Consider the following 22,015-nt stretch of genomic DNA (forward strand, 5'->3'; position numbering starts at 1 on the left):
GAAGCTCTAACCTTTCAGTTATCAATTGAGCACGTTAACTGTCTGTACCACCCAGGGATTCCACAGTAAAGATACAGCAGTAGCAATGAAAAATTTTCTGGTAACACCACATGAGAATCATCTTTAGAATTAAAAAAAAAAAAAAAAATTAGGGTATAGGCCAATACCACTGTGAAAAGCAAATCTACTAACTGGAGTTCGATATTTGCATACAGTTCCCTTTTTAAAGCTAACTTTACATAGAACGAAATGCAAAAATCTTAGAAGTCCTGGCAATTTTTTAAATTAATTAATTAATTTATTTTTGGTGGAAATATACACAGTGAAAGATACACCATTTCAACAATTTCTGCCTGTACAATTTAGTGACATTGATTACGTTCATGTAGACAATTCTTTAAAAGAACACAATGCTCAAGACAAGCATACTTTCCGAGTCATGGTTTTTGACAAATGTGTAAACCTATGTACATACTTCCATCACTCCAGAAAGTTCCCTTGTGCTCATTTCTAGCCAATCTTCATTCCCACTCCCCAAGAGGTAACCCCCTTTCTAATTTTCCCGCATAGATTAGTTTTACCTGATATAAAACTTCAGAAAAATATCATCATGTAGTATATAGTCTTTCGTTTTTGTCTTCTTTTGTTTAACATAATATTTTTGAAGTTCACCCATGTTATTGTGGATCAATAGTTAATCATTCTTACTGCTCAGTAATATTCCATTGATTCCATTCTATGAATATACTGCAACTTGGTTATTCATTTACCTGTTGATAGACATTGGGTTGTTTCCAGTTTGGGGCCATTATAAAGAAGGATACTGGGATCATTTTTGTGCAAGTCTGTGTGGATACAAGTTTGTTTGTTTTTTCTCTTGGGTAAGTGCCTAGGAATAGAATTGCTTGGCTAGATGTTAAGCGTATGTTTAGCTCAATTCTTTTCCAGAGTGACTGTGCCATTTTATACTCCCACTAACAACATGTGAGTGTCCCATTTGCTCTACATCCTCACTAACATCGGTGTTGTCAACTTTATTTTAACCATTCTAATGGTTGTGAAATGGTATCTCATTGTAATTTTAGTTTGAATTTCCCTAATGATTAATGATATTGAGCAGACTTTCATATGCATACTGGTTATCTGTATATCTTCTTTTGTGAAGTGTCTGTCTAGTTGCCTAATTCCATTTTTGCAATTTAGTCAGGTATAAGGAGGGAAAAGGAGGTGTCTTTTTTAAATTAACTCTCAGAACTCTCACCATTTGGCCTGAGGATAACAAAAGCAACATCACCTTCCAAAAAGCTTGGCTTTAGTATAATCAAACCTTTTTCCTCGTATCTATGTGACATCCCAGCACTCTTGAGGTCCATCTTGGTAATATTATAAGTGTCACTAAGTAAGAAGAGGTAACAGTCCCTAAAAAGTCTTCAGTAGGTTTAATGCATTTTTTTTTTTTTGGTTGTTTGTGTTCTTCCCACAATTAATTTACTGACAATTTCAATGATTATTTCTTTTAATAACCCTCATGTAATCTTATGACATCTTAATTGTGGAATCTACAACTTGGTAGTTTATTAAATAAAATCAGGACCAGTAAAAAAAAAAAAATGTCTGATAAACTGCCAAAAATTATAAGCTATATGAGAGGATAAACACATTCAGATGTACGAGAAACACAATTTAACTTTATATAAGTTAGCTTAATTTGAAGTTACCTTCAATGGGCTGATGAAACTTAAAAAACAAACAACAAAAACTATACCGTAAAACATTATCTTAGTTTCTCTGGAGTATCTTTCCTCCTGTCCCATCCTTATCTTATGCAATGCCAGAGTATGTGCATAGGGGTGAAAGGAAAGACATTTGATTTCTGGTCTTCGGTCTACATAGGTTACTGCTAGGCATTTGTTGTTCCTGCCCCTTCGGGCTCGTTAGTTTTCTGCTGCTTTGATGCCAAGCTTGTATTATAAAAATCTTTTCCATGACTGCCTGCAGTGCTGGTCCCTGGAGTTGCCATCTCCCCAAGGGTCTTGCAGGGAAGCAGGGCAAAATACCATATGCGCTTCTTATGCTTTCAGAACCCACAAACCCCTCTAAATTCTGCTCTCCTTTGCCAATGGGAGGGGATGTCTTTTTAGGCTGGAGTGAGAAAACTCCATTCTCACTGCTTTTCTGCTTTTCTCCAAGACACTTTGTCTATGCATACAAAACCTAGAGTGACTTGCAAACCACTTCTATTTTCTGCTCTGCCATGTGGTTCTTCTGAGCAATGCACTCACACTTCCTGTTTACATTGGGGAAAAGGAGAAAATAGGGAAGTTATTTTATGATTTTATTCAGCCATGTATACATGCTTATTTTGTAGCTATATTTGCACTGTGCATTTAAAGTATGCAGTTAATGTTTCTACCTGCAACTAATTTTACCATTTTAGATTCCAAGGGGTGTATACTGTACCAAAAAATCTATTATGAGCCTCTGTGGATTTCATGCAGTGGAATGGTTTTCTCTAAATGATGTTATTATACTACCCAAGATCTAAATAATACTCATTGGTATTTTTATTGATTTTTGCAGAGCTGAATGCCAGAGGAGCCATTCTCTACACCTTTGAAATGTTCCGCCTCAAGTCCTGTGTGGATTTCAAGCCCTATGAAGGTGAGAGCTCATATATCATATTTCAGAAGTTTAGTGGGTTAGTATGAAATTTTACGGTGTGAAAATCATGCATATTACCCTCTGGTTTGTAAAAAATGACACATCTCTTTTAAAAGAAGAAATCGGAAAGAAACTAAAAGCAAAATGAAATCTCTCATTGCGAATTTTTAAATTAAATAGCATTTTTAACGTGCTGTGACAAGACTAGTAATTTGGATACCTCTGGTCCCTGGGGAGGTTTTTCTTAATTCGTTTCTTAGATTAAGGTTGTGTTTTGAATTACAGCAATGGGTTTGGGTTTTAAGTTTATATATAATAAAACATTCGCCATTTTAACATTTTTTACAAGTACAATTCAGCGACATTAATTATGTTCATCATGTTATTTAACCATCACCGCTATTTTCAATTTTTTCCATTGCCCTTAGCAAAAGATGAGTATCCCCTAAGCAATGATTCTCTTTTCCTCTCCTCCTCACCTCTTGTAACCACTAGTAAACTTTGATCTCTATACATTTGTCTAGTCTAAATATTTCACATAAATGGGATCATACAACTTTTGCGTATGTTGTTTGAGGTTCCTGTTGGTCATAGAAATGGAGATTACTAAAAGTATTTGGATAATTTCTTTCTATGTGAAGGGAAAACATTTAAAGTACATTTCAGGCCTTGCCAAAACCATAGATTTTAAAGGTTTTCTGCTTTTGACTACTTCATCTTGTCCCTTGGCAACCTCTTGGTTTCCATAAAGAAACAAAATCTTAAATTATTCATTTAAAAATTCAGAAAAAAAAATTTTCTTAACACTTTTACTTCCATTCTTTACCACTTTTTTTTTTTTTTTACAAAGAGAAACTTCTTTCTCTTAAAAACAAAATGAAGTCAACATGATCCCTTTCCAAAAGTTATCCCTTTCCCACTAAAATTCTCTTGGCTTCTGTGTCATTTATGACTCAGTCTGTAGGTACCTGATGAAGGGGTGGTCAGCACTGAGGGCATTCTCTGGACAAGGGGAAATCTAGAGGGCTCTTAGCTGCCAGCAGCCAGGAGGTGCCTCTGTAACATTTAAGTCATGGGAAGGACAAGGTGAGAAAGAAGGTCTGGGGAAGGGGACCCAAGTGCCCCAAAACCCTATGGAAAGGGGACTCTGGTTCTCTGGAGCTGGAGGCCCCTGGGCTCTTTCAGAAAGACAGAGGCCAAAGGTTTGCAGCATGGTGGAGTTTATGATATTTTTGCAACTTACACTTTTCAACTAAAGGAGAGATATAAAAAAGAAAAGGTAAAGAAAAAATGCTTCCTGTGGGTTGTGCATACGCTGCAGAGCAAACTCTAAGTTAGTAATGAATTTCTACCACCAGAGAGACAAGCTGATCATGGTGGTATCTGCATAACTCCATAAATCTACCAAAAATTATTGAACTCTACATTTAAAATGAGTCAGTTTTATTGTCTATAAACTGGAACTTAGAAAATTTAAAAAATAGAAATATAAGTTTCATCTTTGATCTTAGAAATCGAATTGATTAGCATTTGAAGGTATATGATATTAGAGATGTTAGGGAAAACAATAGCAGGTAAGAGAATGTGCCTGTCGCCAAGGAGCCTGCGATTCATCCTGTCGCATCTCAAACTATCAGCAAGTGGAAGAGGGATGAATAGGTGGAGCACAGGGTGTTTTAAGAGCAGTGAAACTATTCTGCATGGTACTGTCCTGGTGGACACATGACATTATGCATTTGTTAAAACCCATAGAACCCAGCAACAAAAAAGAGTGAACCCGAATGTAAACTATGGACTTTAGACAATAATAATGTATCAATATTGGTTCATCAATTATAACAAATGTTTCACGTGAATGCAAGATATTAATAGTGAAACTGTGTAGGGGAGAGAATCGGGGATACGTGGGAACCCTTTGTACTTTTCTGTGCAATTTTTTTGTAAGCCTAAAACTGCTCTAAAAAATAAAGTCTATTAAAAAAAACCCTTCACAGTACAGTGTCTGGCACATGCAAACTATAAATAATAGTAGCCACATTACGTCTGGGGTCTTAAAAGCTTGCAAGGGGCCATCTAAGATGCGTCAATTGGTCCCAACCACCTGGAGTAAAGGAGAATGAAGAACACCAAAGACACAAGGAAAGTAGTAGCCCAAGAGACAGAAAGGGCAACATAAACCAGAGACTTCATCAGCCTGAGACCAGAAGAATTAGACGGTGCCCGGCTTCCACCAATAACCACCGTGACGGAACACAACAGAGAGTCCCGGATGGAGCAGGAGAAAGGTGGAGTGCAGAACTCAAATGTAGTCAGAAGAGCAGACTTAATGGTCTGACTGAGACTGCAGGAACCCCGGAAAGCGTGGCGCCTGGATTCTTTATCAGCCCAGAACTAAAACAATTTCCAAGGCCAACTCTTCAGACAGGGATTGGACTGGTCTGTGGGACATAATGTGATACTCGTGAGGAGTGTGCCTCTTAAGATCAAGTAGATACAAGAGACTAAATGGGCAGCTTCTGTCCGGAGGTGAAATGGGAAGGCAGAGAGAATTCGGAGCTGGTTGAATGGACGTGGGGAATCATGGGTGGAAAGGAGGAGTGTGCTGTCACAGTATGGGGAGAGCAATCAGAGTCACATAACAAAGTATGTATAAATGTTTGTATGGGGGAAAAAATAGCAGCCACATTAATTTTTCACTGTTGTATCCTCAGTGCCTAGCATTTAAATAAATATTATTTAAATAATAACAACAACAACAAAAAAAACTGTCGGCAAATCTCTTATTGTACTCAGCATTGGTTAGAGTACAGATCCTCATTCCACAACTTAGAGCCAATCAGTAGATGATTTGTGGGACTCTTTGGGTTTGCTAAGAGAGTTGGAGAACAGGATTTATGAGAAAAGGGAAAAAGAAGGCAAGAGGATTCACTATGAGGAATTTAGAGTTCCTACGTAGTTCCTCCACCATTGTCTGTCAGTTGGTTGTATAAGGAATAAATAAGGAAGACTGAAGAAGAATTGATGTATTTGAATTATAGTGTTGATGAAGAATATTGACTATACCATGGACTGGCAGAAGAATGAACAAATCTGTTTTGGAAGAAGTACAGCCAGATGCTCCTTAGAAGTGGGGATGGCGAGACTATGTCTCAGGCACTTTGGACATGTTATCAGGAGGGACCAGTCCCTGGAGAAGGACATCATGCTTGGTAAGGTAGAGGGTCAGTGAAAAAGAGGAAGACTGTCAATGAGATGGATTGACACGGTGGCTGCAACAATGGGCTCAAGCATAACAACCATTGTGAGGATGGTGCAGGACCAGGCAGCGTTTCATTCTGTTGTACGTGGGGTTGCTATGAGTCGGAACCGACTCGACGGCACCTAACTACAACAATGGGTAGTTCCTGAGTCCCCTGGTTTCTAAGGGGAGTTATGGGTACCCCTTGCCTAAAGCTCTTCAAAAATAAGTTAGGCAGCCTTCTCTGTGCTAACTCTTTAGAGTGTCCTGTGGATATGTAGAGGTGAGGAAGAATGCCAATGTTTATCTCATTATACCTTTATGTGTTATTAAAATTACTTTTTCCTCTGAGTGTGTACCACTTTTACAATGGATTATCACTTTTAAAGCCTGCATAAAATTCCCTCTAGGGAATGTTAACCACTCCCCTATTGTTGAACCATTAACATATGAGAATGCTATTGATAATTTATTTTTAAAAAAATCAAACCTAATTTATTTCTAATTTATGTTCTAGAATCCTATAAATTACAGCCATTTTTGGACTTAATTCTCTAGGAGAAATTTTCTCTCTTCTCCTCTTTAAAGATGCTGGTCAGAGGTTGGTGACAAACACGTGGAACAGAATCTTTCCATTGGCAAGGGCTGTGACCATAAGGCCATCATCGAACATGAGATCCTGCACGCTTTGGGATTTTACCACGAGCAGTCAAAGACTGACCGGGATGATTATGTGACCATCTGGTGGGATGAAATTATTCCAGGTGTGTATGACCCTAATGTGGTGGGGTGGAATTTGCTATTACATTTAGCATTTACTAAGATCAACTCTGGGATGGCCAAATTTGTATCATCTGGGGCTTTAGCTTCTCCAGTGGGAACACAGAACATGGAGGGGTTATGGAGTTCCTGGGTAGTGTGAGAGGTTAACACGCTTGGCTTCTTACCAAAAGGTTGGAGGTTTGAATTCACCTAAAGGTCTCTCAGAAGAAAAGCCTGGTGATCTATTTCTGAAAAATCAACCATGGAAAATCCTATGAAATACAGTTCTACTCTGACATACATGGGGCCACCATGAATTAGAGTCAACTCAATGGTGACTGTTTTTAGTTTTTTTAAAAAATGATTTGTTGGCCTCTCCTGTGGACTGTGCTGATCTGATCATAACTGATCCCAGACAAGTGTCTCAGGGCGTGGTGTAGGTTGGTTAACTATTTTGCTTTATTTCAGTGTTTTTGTTGAAACTTAATCTAAAATGCTTTCTATTTTCCTGTCTTAGTGAGTAAAGTGAATTAGGTCTCTGAGGATGTCAGTTATTTTTCTGGATGTAAAATATCACGTAGCTCTAGAAATCTCATATAATTCTAGAAGGCTATATGAGATTTAGTTTACCATATAATGACCTTGATGAAAAGAAGACTCCATCCAGAGGCGCCTGAGGACACGGGCTTGGTGATCTGCTTCTGAAAGGTCACAGCCTTGAAAACCCTTTGGAACACAGTTCCAATGTGACACGCATGGGGTCCCTGTGAGTAGGAATGGACTCAACAGCAACTAACAATAGGACATACTCCAGATGTTTTTTTTATGTTTTATCAAATCAAAGATAGCTGTTTAAAAACAAAACAACACAAAATACTTTTATCTGAAATTGCAAACCCAATCCTGTTAATTCTGATTAATGATCTGAGCTCTAGTGGGTGCAACACAGTGGCTGCAACAGTGGGCTCAAACATAGCAATGATTGTGAGGACGGCACAGGACCAGGCAGTGTCTCATTCTGTTGTACATAGGGTTGCTGTGAGTCAGAACTCATAGCTCAGACTATCAGCTGTAGGGGAAATTCTCCAGGTAGAGTCTGACTCAGTGCTTTACTGGGAGCTTGAATTTCTAGGTAATATCAACTAAAATCAACTGTTACTGTAAGGTGAGCGTACTGCCATCTATGAGGGTCAAATAAGATGAGGACATTGTGCTTATCATAGTGTTTGTCACACAGTAGCACATAATGGCCATGCATTTTATTTTTTTTTAAATGTTATTTAGTATAAAAATCAAACTAATATCAGAACAAAGCCATTAAGGGCCATGTTTCATCTCTTTATAACACTTCCAGCCTTTGTTTCAAACAACACTCCTGTCACCAAATCTACTCACAGAGCAGAACGGAGGGTTCAGAAGTCATGACATCTAATAACAGAAGTTAAAATTCGAATGATCTGTTCTTCCTCTTTTCTAAGCACCTCACCTCTTCTTCCTCCATCAGGTACTTCACAAAAGACAGCACGATTTTTTTCTGAAGTATTATTATGCAGTCATGTTATTGTAACAACTTCAATGTTCTTTTGTTTTTTTAGACTTCTTTTCTCCCTTGAATGCTGCCTTAATTATTTGAAACAACTAAGTAGGGTGTTTTTGAATACACTGAAACATCATTTATGAAGTCGTTTCTAATGTGCTGAGGGAAAAAAAGTCAATGCTGTGTTTCAGAAGACACACAGTATTTAATTAGAAATTCATTCAGGAAGCGTAAAAACATTTATTTTGGCAGTAACAGATTAATGAAATTTTAATGTATTAGAAATGCCTCAACTATTACCACACATGGCTTTTGTGAAGCAAGTAATTGTCTCATGTATACTGTTAATTTAGGTCCAAATTTCATATATGGGTTCAGATATTACAATGCATCTGTAATAATTTCACTCGTAGGGACGTGGAAAAACGGGCCACACTTTAAAATTAAATATGAATCCCCAAAAGACTTCTGCCAGAACTAGCTTATTTTGGAATAGGGTGGATCAATGGCTTTCTCTTGAGATACGGGTAGGGGTGGCTAATCACGTCTAATCATGTCAAAATCACCTGTGGGGTTTTCTTAACCTGTATCCCTCCTGTCCATCATATTCTGATCATTCTAGGAATGTGGAGTTGTGGGAAGGGAGGGAAACTGTGTGGTTTGTAAAGCCCTAATAGGTCATTAGGATTGGACCCCCCTCAACTCCCACCTACCTTACCACTCAGCCACTGAACTATAGGAAAAGCAATTTTCTTCTTTGCTTCCCAATCTCATGTAGAGAAGCAGTGGAGAGTATTCACCTAGAGGTGAAATAAGAGATCAGACTGAATTTGTCTCCCAGGGGTAACTGCATTATAACTGGGTATGTGTAAAGGGGGAAAGGGAGGATAGTCATACAACAAAAGATTGAATTTCTGTTTGTGAGACTCAGGACACTATTAGACTTGGTCTGTGTTTGCCTAGAGGTCTGCGTTTCATACCTTCCTGTATAAATACTCTGTTCTGCTGAAAACTATATGATAAATTAGAAAATACTCCATTTCTATATCTTGAAGGACACTGTGTTCAGTGCCTTTAAGATGGTTTTAGGCCCAGTGAGGTCCTCTTGTTTTGAGTGAGCCAGCACATTTGCTGGGGTCATTTGCAGACTTGCTCATCCTTGGGTCGAGCACAGGTTGTTCAATTCATCTTTTATCTATATTTTCAGCAGATATAATTCTATATATCTAAATTACCTGCAACACTTGGCGAGCTGTTCTCAAAGTACATGTCAAATCCAATAAGATTATAATCAAGGGCAATATTTATTTCTCCGGTAAAGAGTTTTATGGTACTTCCTTTTCAGTCGATGACAATCATACTGTTTAACCTAAGAAGATACTGTACTGGTGATATAGTTCTCTCCCCACGTCCAGCTAGATTTTTTTGGTAGGAATTCTGTTTTCTGGATCTGTTCCCTTCCATTGAGAAAAAGAACTTGACTTCTGAGGTTTCGCAGGGTTTGGTAAACTATAACTAGCTCACGGGCCAAGCACACATGCTTCTGTAAGCAAAGTTTTATTGGAACACGGCCATGCCCATTCATTTACGTGTGGTTTCTGGTTATTTCTGCTCTACAGCGGCAGAGCTGAGTAGTTGCGACAGAGACCTATGTGGCCTGCAAAGCCAAAAATATTTAGTGTCTGACCTTTTACCAAAAAAAAAACCCCAAAAATATTGTGACCACCCCTAACCCCCGGTTTAGAGGATGACTCACTCTTTAAGGCTCTCAGTTGTGAATTCCTGAGGGCAGAACTGCATCTGTCCCATTTACTGTCAAGGGCCAGCATGATCCCATTTGATAGTAGACATCACAAAAACATGTTGAATAGGTTTTGTTTTTTTTTTTAGTTTGAAACATTTGTTTGTTAAAGCATTCTAATAAAAATACTTAAATTATAAAGAATAAAGTAATCTATTCTAACCTGATGATTTCATCAAAAGTTAAGGAAAACGCATCTAGTAAGTTGGAAGAACTTTGCTTATTGTCACTGGGAGATCCCAGACTCAAGCCCCGTTCTATTTACCTCCACCTTAATGTTCTTTACGATTTAGTACTTTCAATGACATTTTAGGACCCAGTCATCTGGAAGGAGCTACTGTTCCCCTTCCCTGTTTGGGTCATTTACTTTTTCCAATTCTGTCCCATCTTTGAAAATGCTTTGATCCCTATCAAACAGTTCCCCATAAAATCCCTTTAAGTTAGGAGGAAGAAACATCAGTGTTCTCATTTTATAGTTAACACGAAGTCTTCCTCAAAGAGGTTCATCGGTGTTTCCAAAAACATTTGGAGACGCCTGGCAGCACCCACTCTCCAAAGCACCACTCTTCTTCCATCCTCAATGTACTTGTGTGGGATGTGTTGGAAACGTGGTTATATTTTCTTCTCTTTAATTGTTTAAAAAAAAAAAAAAAACTGAAAGGGGAGCTAGAGAAGGAGACAGAACATGAGGATGGAAAATTATGAGACTGGAAGAGTTATGAGCATTTTCATTTGGGTTTTCTATCACTTCACAAGAGGGCAACTGAAAATCTGGAAACTCTCCCCATTTCTGCAGCTGGAACAGTGTATTTCTGATCTGATGGTTAGTCAATTAAAAGAATATCTTACTGGTTTCTCCTTTTGACGTTTCACATTGTCGTACATGTTACCTCACTTGCAATCATCTCCTCATAACATATTTTACTTCCCTATTTTGAAATGAAAATAAATTTTATTCTTTCTATTTTATTTTTCTCTCCATGAGGCTTTTCTGGGATAGAAGGGCATAAACTTTACTTGGCAGGATGCCCCTTTCTGACCTCTTTTTACCTTTCTGTTTGCACCTCAGATTTCCTTTTCCTAACTTATGGAAGAGCCAGCCAGGTACAGCTCTGGGCAGATGTATGTAGCTGGAGTACTTGGCTATTGGGAAAGTGTATCTTGAAGATAATCCTGAACATTTTTCTTAATTCAAAAAGTCCTTGTCCCACCATTTGGAATTCACGAATCAGCTTTGACATTTTACCTTCTCTTTCTGAAGGTCTTAAAAAACATATACAGTCAGCCCTCCTTATCCAAGGGTTCTGCATCCAGGGAATCAACCAACTGCAGATTAAAAATATTTGGGGGAAAAAAAAAAGTTCTAATGAGCAAAACTTGAATTTGCCACCCACCAAGCACTACACAGAATCCACGCTAATGAAGTGATGAGTAGGGATACCCTGCTGTAGCCTCCCACCATCTCACAGATCCTCAGTCTCTCTCTAGCACTCATTGTTTAAGCATCGTTCACCTCACGTCTCATTCGTTCGCTACTTGTGTTGTGTGCACTCTTTGTTTCTGTGAAAAAATGGCTCCTAAAAAGCTATTAAGTAGGCAAAGTAATCCCTTAAGGGCTAAGTGTGAGGGGGCTGAGGAGAGCTAGAAAGAGTTTCAGGCTACTAAGGGATGGCTGGCTAGCTGTGTAAAGCACTACAGCCTCAAGAACTTCAAGATCATGGGAGACTTGGCATCGGTTGATACCCAGCCAGCAACAGCATTCCCAGAAGGGCTCAAGAAACTCATAGAAGAGCAAGTCTACCTTCCAGAGCAAGTCTTCAATTGTGATGAGACAACTATTTACATAGCATTTACCTTGTATTAGGTATTATAAGTAATCTAGAGACAATTTAAAGTATACAGGAGGATGTGCGTAGGTTATATGCAAATACTATGCCATTTTACATAAGGGACTTGAGCATTTGTGAATTTTGGTATCCACGGGGGACCTGGAACCAATCCCCTGCCGATACCGAGGGACAATTGTATTTGTGTCTGTGTGTGTGTATGTATATATGTGTATCTATGTGTATACATAGATATATATACTTGTATATATCTATATATATATATAGGCGCCCTGGCAGTGTGGTGGTTAAGAGCTCATCTGCTAACCAAAAGGTTAGCAGTTTGAATCTACCAGCTGCTCCTTGGCAACCCTATGGGGCAGTTCTACTCTGTCCTATGAGGTCGCTATGAGTCGGAATCAACTCAACGGCAAAAAGGTTTTGGTATATATACAGTTGCCATACATTTGCCTTCAACTCATGGTGACCCATGTGTGTCAGAGTAGAACTGTGCTCCATAGGGTTTCCAGTGCTGATTTTTCAGATGTAGATCATCAGGCCTTTCTTTCGAGGCACCTCTGGGTGGACTAGAACTTCCAATCTTAGGTTAGCATCTCAGCATGTTAACCATTTGCACCACCCAAGGACTCCTCTGTGTGTGTGTGTATATATATGTATACACATATATATTTACATATATAGTGAGAGAGAGAGAGAGCCCTTGTGGCACAACGGTTAAGCATTCAGCTGCTAACCAAATGGTCAGTGGTTTGAACCCACCCAGTGGCTCCACAGGAGAAAAGACCTGGTGGTCTGCTCCCATAAAGAGTACAGCCTAAGAAACCCAATGGGGCAGTTCTACTCTGTCCTGTAGGTTTGCTATGAGTTGGAACCAACTTGACGGCAATGGTTTTCTTTTGGGTTATGTATATACACACGCACACACTTAAATAAAACATGCAGTGTTTCCTGTTTTTTTTTTTTTTTTGGTCTCTGTTTGAGTATCTGGTTAAAGACGAATGGGTGGAGAAAATAATATGACTAAGCAGGACCTGTGAATTCTCTCCCTGACAGGCTACCAGCACAACTTTAACACGTACAATGACAGCTTCATCACAGACCTCAACACGCCCTATGATTACGAGTCTTTGGTGTACTACACACCTTTCTCATTTAACATGAATGCAAATGTCCCTACCATTACGGCCAAAATCCCTGAGTTTGATTCTATCATTGGGCAGCGCCTGGATTTCAGCACCATTGACTTAGAAAGGCTGAACCAAATGTACAATTGCAGTGAGTACTCCTGGGTCTGAGGACTGGGTAAACTAGCCCCAAATGACTCTAGGCATTTCCTTTACATTTTCCTTTACTCTTCTTCCCATATTCTAGATAAAGGGACATAGCAAAACTAAGTAACCTTAGTTGTTCTATCTCTAGAGTAGAAAAAAATCATAATACTTAACCTCACAAGATAGTTATGAAAATTAATTATGTGGTTGTGTTTTGCCAAGTGAAAGTATTGGGCAAATGCAAGGAGCTGTTACTGTCTAACTTCTTTAGCTTCCTTTCGAAGGGTGCATCATTATGTAAAGGTCAGATACTCAGAATAAATGGTGATATATTTGAAAGTATTTGTATCCTGCAAAATGCTTACCCTTGGTTAGCTATTCCTACAGTGACCAAGTCTCTTCCTGTGGGATGAGGCGTTTCTAAGATGACCCCAGTAGTCTTTAGAGATACAGTCATTAGTTCTGTTCAAAAAGTATGTATAGATGACCTACTAAGTGTGAAGCCAGGAGCTCGTGCTTTGTATTTATATAACAAAACACAATTACATGCCTTTTTATCATTTGACCGTACGAGGTGGGAAGGGTTGTTTCTATGTTGTTAAGTTCTAAAATCTTACTGATGATAGTAGGACCTGCATTTGAAAAAAAGTCAAGAAAATGAAAGGCTCATGATCCTATTGCTTCTGGACAATGAGGTCTTAGTGGCCTACGCAATATCTATGTGGAATGAAATGCCTTAAATTTTAACCAGGCGACAAAAATATCATTTGCAGCAACAACTCACACCCTTTTGGACCACTGTGCTTTTGAGAAGGCAAACATCTGTGGCATGATCCAGGGCACCAGAGACGATGCTGACTGGGTTCATGAGAACAGTGCTTGGCCAGGACAAGTGGATCACACCTTGGTGGGATGCTGCACAGGTAGGTGAAAGAGGAAGGTTAAACACACTGAGGTGGTTCACCAGGTAGAACTAGGGAATAGCAGTCAGCATGTTTTGCCTCAGTCTGAATGTTAGTTATCAAGGCTGGAAATCTGAATAAAGACAAAGAACATTTCTTGTATCTTAATTATTAACTCAACAAGTGATGACAACTGAAATAGACATCTGGTTGATAAGACATGACTTCTGTAGATAAGGATTATGTCTCTAGAGCAGTATCCTCCAATAAAACCATAAAGTAACTCACATATGTAATTTAAATTTTTCTAATAGCCACACAAAAAATAAGAAAACACTGGTGAAATTAATTCAATAATGTAGTTTATTTAACCTAATATATCCAAAAGATGAGCAATTTCAGCATGTAATCAGCAAGCAACCCTATAGGACAGAGTAGCACTGCCCCATAGAGTTTTCAAGGAGCGCCTGGTGGATTCGAGCTGCTGACCTTTTGGTTAACAGACATAGCTCTTAACCACTAAGCCACCAGGGTTTCCAATGTAATCATTAATAATTGTTAATGAGATATTTTGGGTTTTTTTTAACTAAATATTTGAAATGTGGTATATATTTTACCCTTAGAGCACATCTCAGTTTGGACTGGCCACCATTCAAGGGCTCAATAGCCCCATATAGCTGGTGATCACCATATTGGGTAGCACATCTTTAGATAGTTCCTGTATGTGTTTTGTGTAGTGAAACAGCCATAAGGTCAGACAGACCTGGGTTTGAAATCTGGTTCCACCACTTACTAATTGCAACCATGTTGTTGTTGTTAGGTGCCATTGAGTCAGTTCCGACTGATAGTGACCCTATAGGACAGAGTAGAACTGCCCCGTAGGGTTTCCAAGGAGTGACTGGTGGATTTGAACTGCCAACCTTTTGGTTAGCAGATGAGCTCTTAACTAATACACCACCAGGGCTCCTGTAACCATAAGAAGTGATTTTTTTTTTAAGTCTTTGCTTTTGTAAGCTTCTCTGAGCAGCAAGATATTGATACTTCAGAGTGAGGATGGAAGGAGACAATGCATGCAAACCTCCCAGCTTTAGACAAGTAGCTTCACTCCCTATTTTCCCCCCATCTTTCCCTTCCCCCTATAGGTCCCATTTATTTTCTCTATTTTAGCACCCTTACATTATGTGCTTCTCATTGAAATCATCTCAATCCCTCTTTGGAAGAGGTTGGATTACAAATTCTAACAGTTTTTTTAAGAAAACAGACTCTTGTGAGGTCCCTTAGTCCATGCTTGCCTGGGGGATGATTAGGTTGCCTTTGCTGAAGTGATCCATCATGTCATCTACATGCCAGGCCATCAGGGAGATGTCAGCGACCATAAGCCAGTACCATTCTTCCTCCAGCCTTGGCAAAGGGTGGAAGCCTCTGTCACACACAAGATGTCAAACAGATTATCTCCACTGTCCAAAGGGTAATCCAAGCCTGAAGTTCCCTCTATAAAATTGCCATCATAGCTCCTGATCCAATCTCTCCAGTGAGCTTGCTGCTAAGCTAATGTACAATTGCCAGCTAAACAGAAGGGTGATCTTTATGTGAAAGGAAACTGCTGGAAGAATGTTCTAGCACCCTAGTGGGGAAAAAAAGGACCACACCCCAGAAGAGATGGGAGAAAAGCTTTATCAGGATAACTTGAGGAGCCATTATGCTTCTTCCACAGGAAGGTATTGGTTGGAACTGTTTTCCTTCTTTTAGAGAGCATGGGCATTGTTCAGGTAGATGCATCAAATTGAAGAGCTCCAGGGGTCCCTTGGAATTGAAGCTACCTCCCATCTGAAACTCAGAGTCGTGAATCATCACCTAGTTAGTGGCAGAGCCAAGGCAAGAATTCAGGTCTCCTGACCACCAGGCCTGAGATATCTGACTTTCACTTTACACTTCCTAATGCATTTGGGCGGGACTTCCTGATTAGGGAACCCCTTGTGAGAACTTCTTTCCTTTGACCCAAACATTCATAAGGCAGAGGTTTCCAGCTACACTATATTGAGTGCATCCAAGTATTGGGAAGAACATACAAGAAAGTATAATTTTCCTTGATGTACTACCAAAGCCATTTAGATAATTTTAAGCTTAGTGGAAAGCATATTTGAACCATTGATGCTTGCTGCCAATGTGGAAGGCACACACTCCATGTACAAGGCAGTATGAAGCTGGGCACCAGATTGCCAGAGTACCCTTAACTGTACTGTATCTCACATTATTTTTATTTTGTGAAATATTTTGAGTAGAGCAATTGGTAAGGAATTGAGTACTGGAGTACTGTTTGAAGGGCCTTTTTACACGCAAGAATTGTTTATTATGCTTGACTTTGGAAGGTGTGCTGGTTTGCCTAATGATGCATAAATTTAGCTGCCTCCTTGTGTTTAGGGAAGAGGATTCGGAGACATCTGAGTTAGGCAAACTCCAGCTCTGGTGCAAATGCTGTAGACACTTTATTGCCCTCTTTTCCAGTGTTTTTTCAGAGCTTTCCTTTACACTCAGGAGAAATTCTCAGTCCCTAATATGTCTTTAAAGCTCCTCTCATCACCAGATGATTCTTTACATACGCTAATACACCCAGTTATTAGGCTAGAAGCAGGGGCAATTGAACTCTTATCATCATAAACGTAATATTCAAAATCCAAATCTTAAACCTTTGAACCCCACTGTTTCTTGTCGCTATGAGTCGGAATCAACTCGATGGCAACAGGTTTAATTTTTTTGATTGTTTGTTTCTTGTACATCTATAAGACCAGCTCTTTCCCTTGGAAAGAATCTCTAATTTAAACAATGAAGTCAATGAGGAAAATAGAACTCATTTCACAGACATTAACTTCTATCAGACTTTGCTCGAAGCCTGTATTTCCTTAAGTCAGAGGTATAGATTTCACAACTGTAGGAACAAAGGCTATCCAAGAGGCAATGGAGAACTCCTGCTTCAGCCAGTGAGTCTGTCCATAGAGACAAACAGCATGTTGACTGACAAACACCTTCTTTTTATTTTCCCCAGAAGAGCTCTTGCTTTTGTTGCCTGGATAGTGGCTGTTAATCACTACTTCACTTTGCCCAGGCAGATGGCACCCTGGGGGGTGGGAAGCCAGAGATGAGACGTTAGGGTGCTCTCTCCACAGGTGCTGGCTACTTCATGCACTTCAACACCAGCTCAGGGTCAGCAGAAGAGGCAGCCCTGCTGGAGTCTCGGATTCTTTACCCAAAGAGGAAGCAGCAGTGCTTGCAGTTTTTCTACAAAATGACGGGAAGCCTTTCAGATAGACTCATCGTCTGGGTCAGGAGGGATGACAGTACAGGCAACGTTCGCAAGCTGATCAAGGTGAAGACCTTCCAAGGTACTCAGAGGCATCCACACAGGGACTGCTTGGCTTATGATCTGGAATCATGCTTCTCTTCCTCCATTCCCTCCCGCTTCTCTCCACTTTCTGCCTTCTCCACCTCCTCCTCCCCCGCCTCCTCTCCCTCCTCTTTCTGTTCTTTCTCCTCTTCCTCTTCTTTCCTTCCTCCTCCTCCTCTTCCTCCTTCTCCTCTTCTCCCTTACCCCCTTTCACTTCCTTCTCTTCTAAGGGCCTAGAATAATGTCTGGCTTATTTTAACCACACGATAAATCTTTTAACTACTCAAAAATTTGTAGGAGCGTCGAGGGTTTTGGTGAGGCGGATACATATTTTTGTAAGAGGACAATTAGCGTATATAAATTCAATTTTCACTAGCGTTTTGGAGAAACCCAGGGCCAGAAGAGAAAATGGCTGAGTCAGGGGTGAGGACTGGAAGGTAAAAGAGGTGCAGGAATTGATGCTGCTGGGGAGAGAGTAGTTAAGCAGTTGACCATAAGTGTTTTTGCAACCCTTTCAGAAAACTAAATGATACCATTATTTAGCATGCTGAAGTGACTTGAAGCCTACTTCTGAAGTTGGTGGGAAATAAACCATTTGTAAATATTGATTTCATTACACTTATTTCCATATTCCTAAGCGCTACTTTATGTATTTCTATGTAAAAATGTCAGCATGAGAATGTTAAAATACTAAGCAGTTGGATGTGAAAGTAAGTTGCCTGTAAATCAAGATCCAGTGTTATAAAAGCCAAGTATTTACTTTTTTTTTTTTTTTTGGTTAATTCACAACTAGGAAAAGAGAGTCAAGCTTTCATATTTTTCCATTTCATAAAGAATTTTTCAGTTAAAATTCATCCAGAGAAAGGACTGAATTTCACTCAGCTCTTGAAAAGGTGGAAGCTTTCTTAGAGGTCACTTGTAAGAATAGGTGCCCAAATCATTGCTGCCAGACCATTCTGTGGAACACCTGAGAACTGTACAAATAATAGTTTTGAGGAGTTCACATTTCTGGCTGGAATTTGTCATAGCTGGTGTAATGGAAGTCCTTTAAGAGTTAAGAATTTGCTATGTTACCAAGAATTGTAAATATTTAATGAGAAAATGAAGTAGAGTCTCAATAACATTGATGGGCTCTATTATTGCTCACTTCCATATAAAGCTGAAATTGTGATCCCCACAAGCATAAAATCAGCCAACCAACCTTTCCATGCTTAATTTAGCTCATTACACTGCTTATGATTTGAGTTCTATTGAGTTTAAAGTGTGTTTCTGTAAGATCTCTGGAAGTACCATACGAATGGATTCTTAAAGAAGTGCATTCCAATACTGACTTGTCAATGAGACTTTTCTAAAAAGTTAGTTAAATATTGCCCAGCATTTATGTGATATTCAGCTTAAGATAGTTAAAACCATATTTAAATATATTTTAACTTTTGCAAAATGCGTTTTTCACCAAAATACTTGCATACAGAATATGTACGTGTACATATACGCATATATACATACATGATCTTTACATATAAATGATCACATACAAATATGCTTACATATAAACTTATATACAAAATACTTGCATGCAAACATGTATATGTGCGCACACACACGTTTTAACTGAGGACTCCCCTACAGATGACCCCTTTACAATTCTGAAAGAACAGAGATGAGACTTGTCTTTGTCAAACACTTTTAGCATCTAAGCATCCACAACCTGTAGAGCTAAATGATGGCTGAAAACTTCATGGTTAGAATTTGAATATGAATTTTTAAATAAATCATGGTGTATCTTTTTTAAGCTATTTCTCCCTTACTAGACATGTGGCCCTGGAAAAGTTACTTAATCAGTTTAAAACAGTTCTTACCTCATAGGGCTGTTTTGAGGATTAAACGAGATAATGTGAGGCAGGTGCCTGGCATACTACCAGACTCATAGTAAGTGCTCCATATCTGTTGGCCACAATTGTCACCAAACTTATTTTCCATTTGTCCTCAGGAGATCTTGATCAAAATTGGAAAATTGCTCATGTGACGCTCAGAGAGGAAAAGAAGTTCCGCTACCTTTTTCAGGGCACAAAAGGTGACCACCAGAACTCCAATGGGGGAATTTACCTTGATGACATCACTCTGACGGAAACGCCATGCCCCACAGGAGTTTGGACAATACGGAACTTCTCCCAGGCTCTTGAGAACACAGTAAAAGGAGAGGGGCTTCTGAGTCCTCGATTCTATAACACAGAGGGATATGGTTTTGGGTTGACCTTATACCCCCATGGCAGAACAACCTCTACTATCTCTGACTACATAAAACTTGCTTTTCACGTGTGCAGTGGAGAGAATGACGCTCTTCTGGAGTGGCCAGTTGTAGACAGACAGGTGATAATAACAATTCTCGACCAGGAGCCCGATGCTAGCAATAGGATGTCCTCCAGCCTGGTGTTCACTACCTCCAAGTCCCAGACATCTTCAGGTAGGTAATTTCAGCATAATTAAGAACTGCCCCCCAAACTGGAAGACCAGCAGATGTGAGTGTCATCTGTATAAGACAAATTCACATTTCTCTCCTGTTTCCTCCTTGGGCATATCAACAACATAGTCATGTTGGATTATTGAGATTTCCACTGCTATCTTATCTTCCTTCTCTTTCCTGAATTCATTTACCAAGCACCTACTGAGGGCTTGCAATGTACCAAACTCTGTGCTAGGCACTTAGAATATAAACAGATCAGGCAGTTCCTGCTTCACTGAGCTCTGCCTAACTGAGAAGACAGATACTGCTTATTATTTATAAAATACTCCGAATTTGCCAGGCTATGCACAGAATGAATGTACTGACTCCTAAATATTACCAAAGGTCAGTATGCCCACGAAATAAACTTATATTAATAAAGGAGTAGGCAAACTATTTTTTCAAAAGAAGGGTCTTAAGCCTTAGAAGGAAGAAGGTAACAGCTGTCCCTCCCTCTTTACTGAAAAAGTCACTCAATAGTGGGCAACTGACCATTCACAGCCGTGGTTTTCCCCTCTTCCCCATCCCCAGCTTTAATTCTCTTGGAAAGAGTAAATAACCTAATTTTTTCCAGCATCGTTTTTCTGATGAACAAAGCTGTAAATACTCATTAAGGACAAATTGGGAAGTGAAGTATGAAAAGGTAACGTGACTTTTAAAAATCATTTTATGTTACCGGTCACTTGGCAGCAATAAATGACTCTGTCATCTGGGACAGACCCTCCATAGTGGGATCCTATGATCAGGGCTGTGGTTGTTTTAGAACCATCGACTGAAGTTGGAATAGTTTCATCTCCCACCAAATACTAAAAAGGAGGAGCTTCCTTAAAAACAATGACCTCATCATTTTTGTGGACTTTGAAGGTACTTTTGCTGGTCTTCCTAAATCAATGGTCCTATGCTCTGGGTGTGGTACTGATTTTGCACGGATTTTTAAGCAACTCATGGAGGGTGGGAGTTAAAAAAAAGATGTAAGAGAACCACATTTTATGCGATTGTTCAAGGACTCACATATTTATTTTAATTGTCCTTGGGAGAAACTAAAGTTTTAGTGCCACCATTTTTGATAGTTTATCAAATATGACAGTTTGCTGATATCAATTTTGTTTCAACCAATCCATCCATGCTAGCTTTATGCCTCTTTTTGCAAGTTAAATAAAAACGCAGTTGGACTATTTTAAATGAAAAATAGCTAGCATTATGAGAATCGGCTGGACTCAAAACTGCTCTTCGATGTCACTCAAGTTGATGACCATGAGGGACAGAGGGGCCCCTAAAAACTTTCTCCAGAAGTAGAAGTTAATCGTAATAGGTTATTAATTGTGGTTCTTCCTCATGATCCTTTGTCTATTTCCTGAAGATATCACTCACCTCTACCAGACTGAAGTTCCCACTAAAAACACAAGGCTGATCCCCCAAGGCCTTGTTCTCCACGGTCAGGAGCAGCCAGCCCCAGAGGAAGGCACAGGGAAGGCCTTGGTAGAGAAAGCTCCACCCAGCAGCCTGGGCCAAGGGCAGACCAGCCGACAGAAGCGGTCAGTGGAGAATACGGGCCCCATGGAGGACCACAACTGGCCACAGTACTTCAGAGACCCGTGTGACCTGAACCCGTGCCAAAATGACAGCATCTGTGTGAACGTGAAGGGGATGGCGAGCTGCAGGTAGGCTCTGCGGCCCAGGGGAGGCAAGTGGTGGGCCAGCAGACATGAACTGAGGGATTAACGATGGTAAAAGATACTGTTCTCATTAATGTCACTCAATTGTACATGTAGAAATGGTTGAAACGACAGATATTTTGTTATATATATTCTACCACAATAAAATTAAAAAAAAAAAAATCTCTTTGCAGGTGAGGGCAATGACTACATCAGATAGTCAAATAGACATGTTATGTTGCTAGGGCAGGGTAGGGGTCCTTCCAGGGCAGAGGAGTCCCAAGTCTTCTCTCCTGGCTTTTATCCCTTTCCCCCCTTTAAGCATTATCAACATGCTGAATGTTGTTGGAATTTCTAACAGCACAACCAGGGATTTTAGCCTAGGGACTTTGTAAGCCTGGCTATGACCTGCCACAGTGGGACTCAGGACCAAGATTAAAGTCTTCACTGACTGAA

At 39.6% G+C, this 22,015-nt stretch overlaps 1 protein-coding gene across 1 annotated transcript in view; it reads left to right on the forward strand.

The window, feature by feature from the left end:
- Window positions 1-22,015, forward strand: part of MEP1A (meprin A subunit alpha) — a 42,025-nt gene that overhangs the window by 16,219 nt on the left and 3,791 nt on the right. Inside the window, exons 5-11 of the mRNA XM_023734118.1 lie at window positions 2,581-2,698; window positions 6,488-6,663; window positions 12,900-13,121; window positions 13,891-14,040; window positions 17,184-17,399; window positions 19,392-19,865; window positions 21,265-21,565. Of these exons, the coding sequence (XP_023589886.1) occupies window positions 2,581-2,698; window positions 6,488-6,663; window positions 12,900-13,121; window positions 13,891-14,040; window positions 17,184-17,399; window positions 19,392-19,865; window positions 21,265-21,565 (1,657 nt within the window). The remainder of the gene's footprint in view (window positions 1-2,580; window positions 2,699-6,487; window positions 6,664-12,899; window positions 13,122-13,890; window positions 14,041-17,183; window positions 17,400-19,391; window positions 19,866-21,264; window positions 21,566-22,015) is intronic.

The sequence above is a fragment of the Trichechus manatus genome, unplaced genomic scaffold (assembly GCF_000243295.1).
Source record: "Trichechus manatus latirostris isolate Lorelei unplaced genomic scaffold, TriManLat1.0 scaffold00065, whole genome shotgun sequence".
Lineage (NCBI taxonomy): Eukaryota > Metazoa > Chordata > Mammalia > Sirenia > Trichechidae > Trichechus > Trichechus manatus.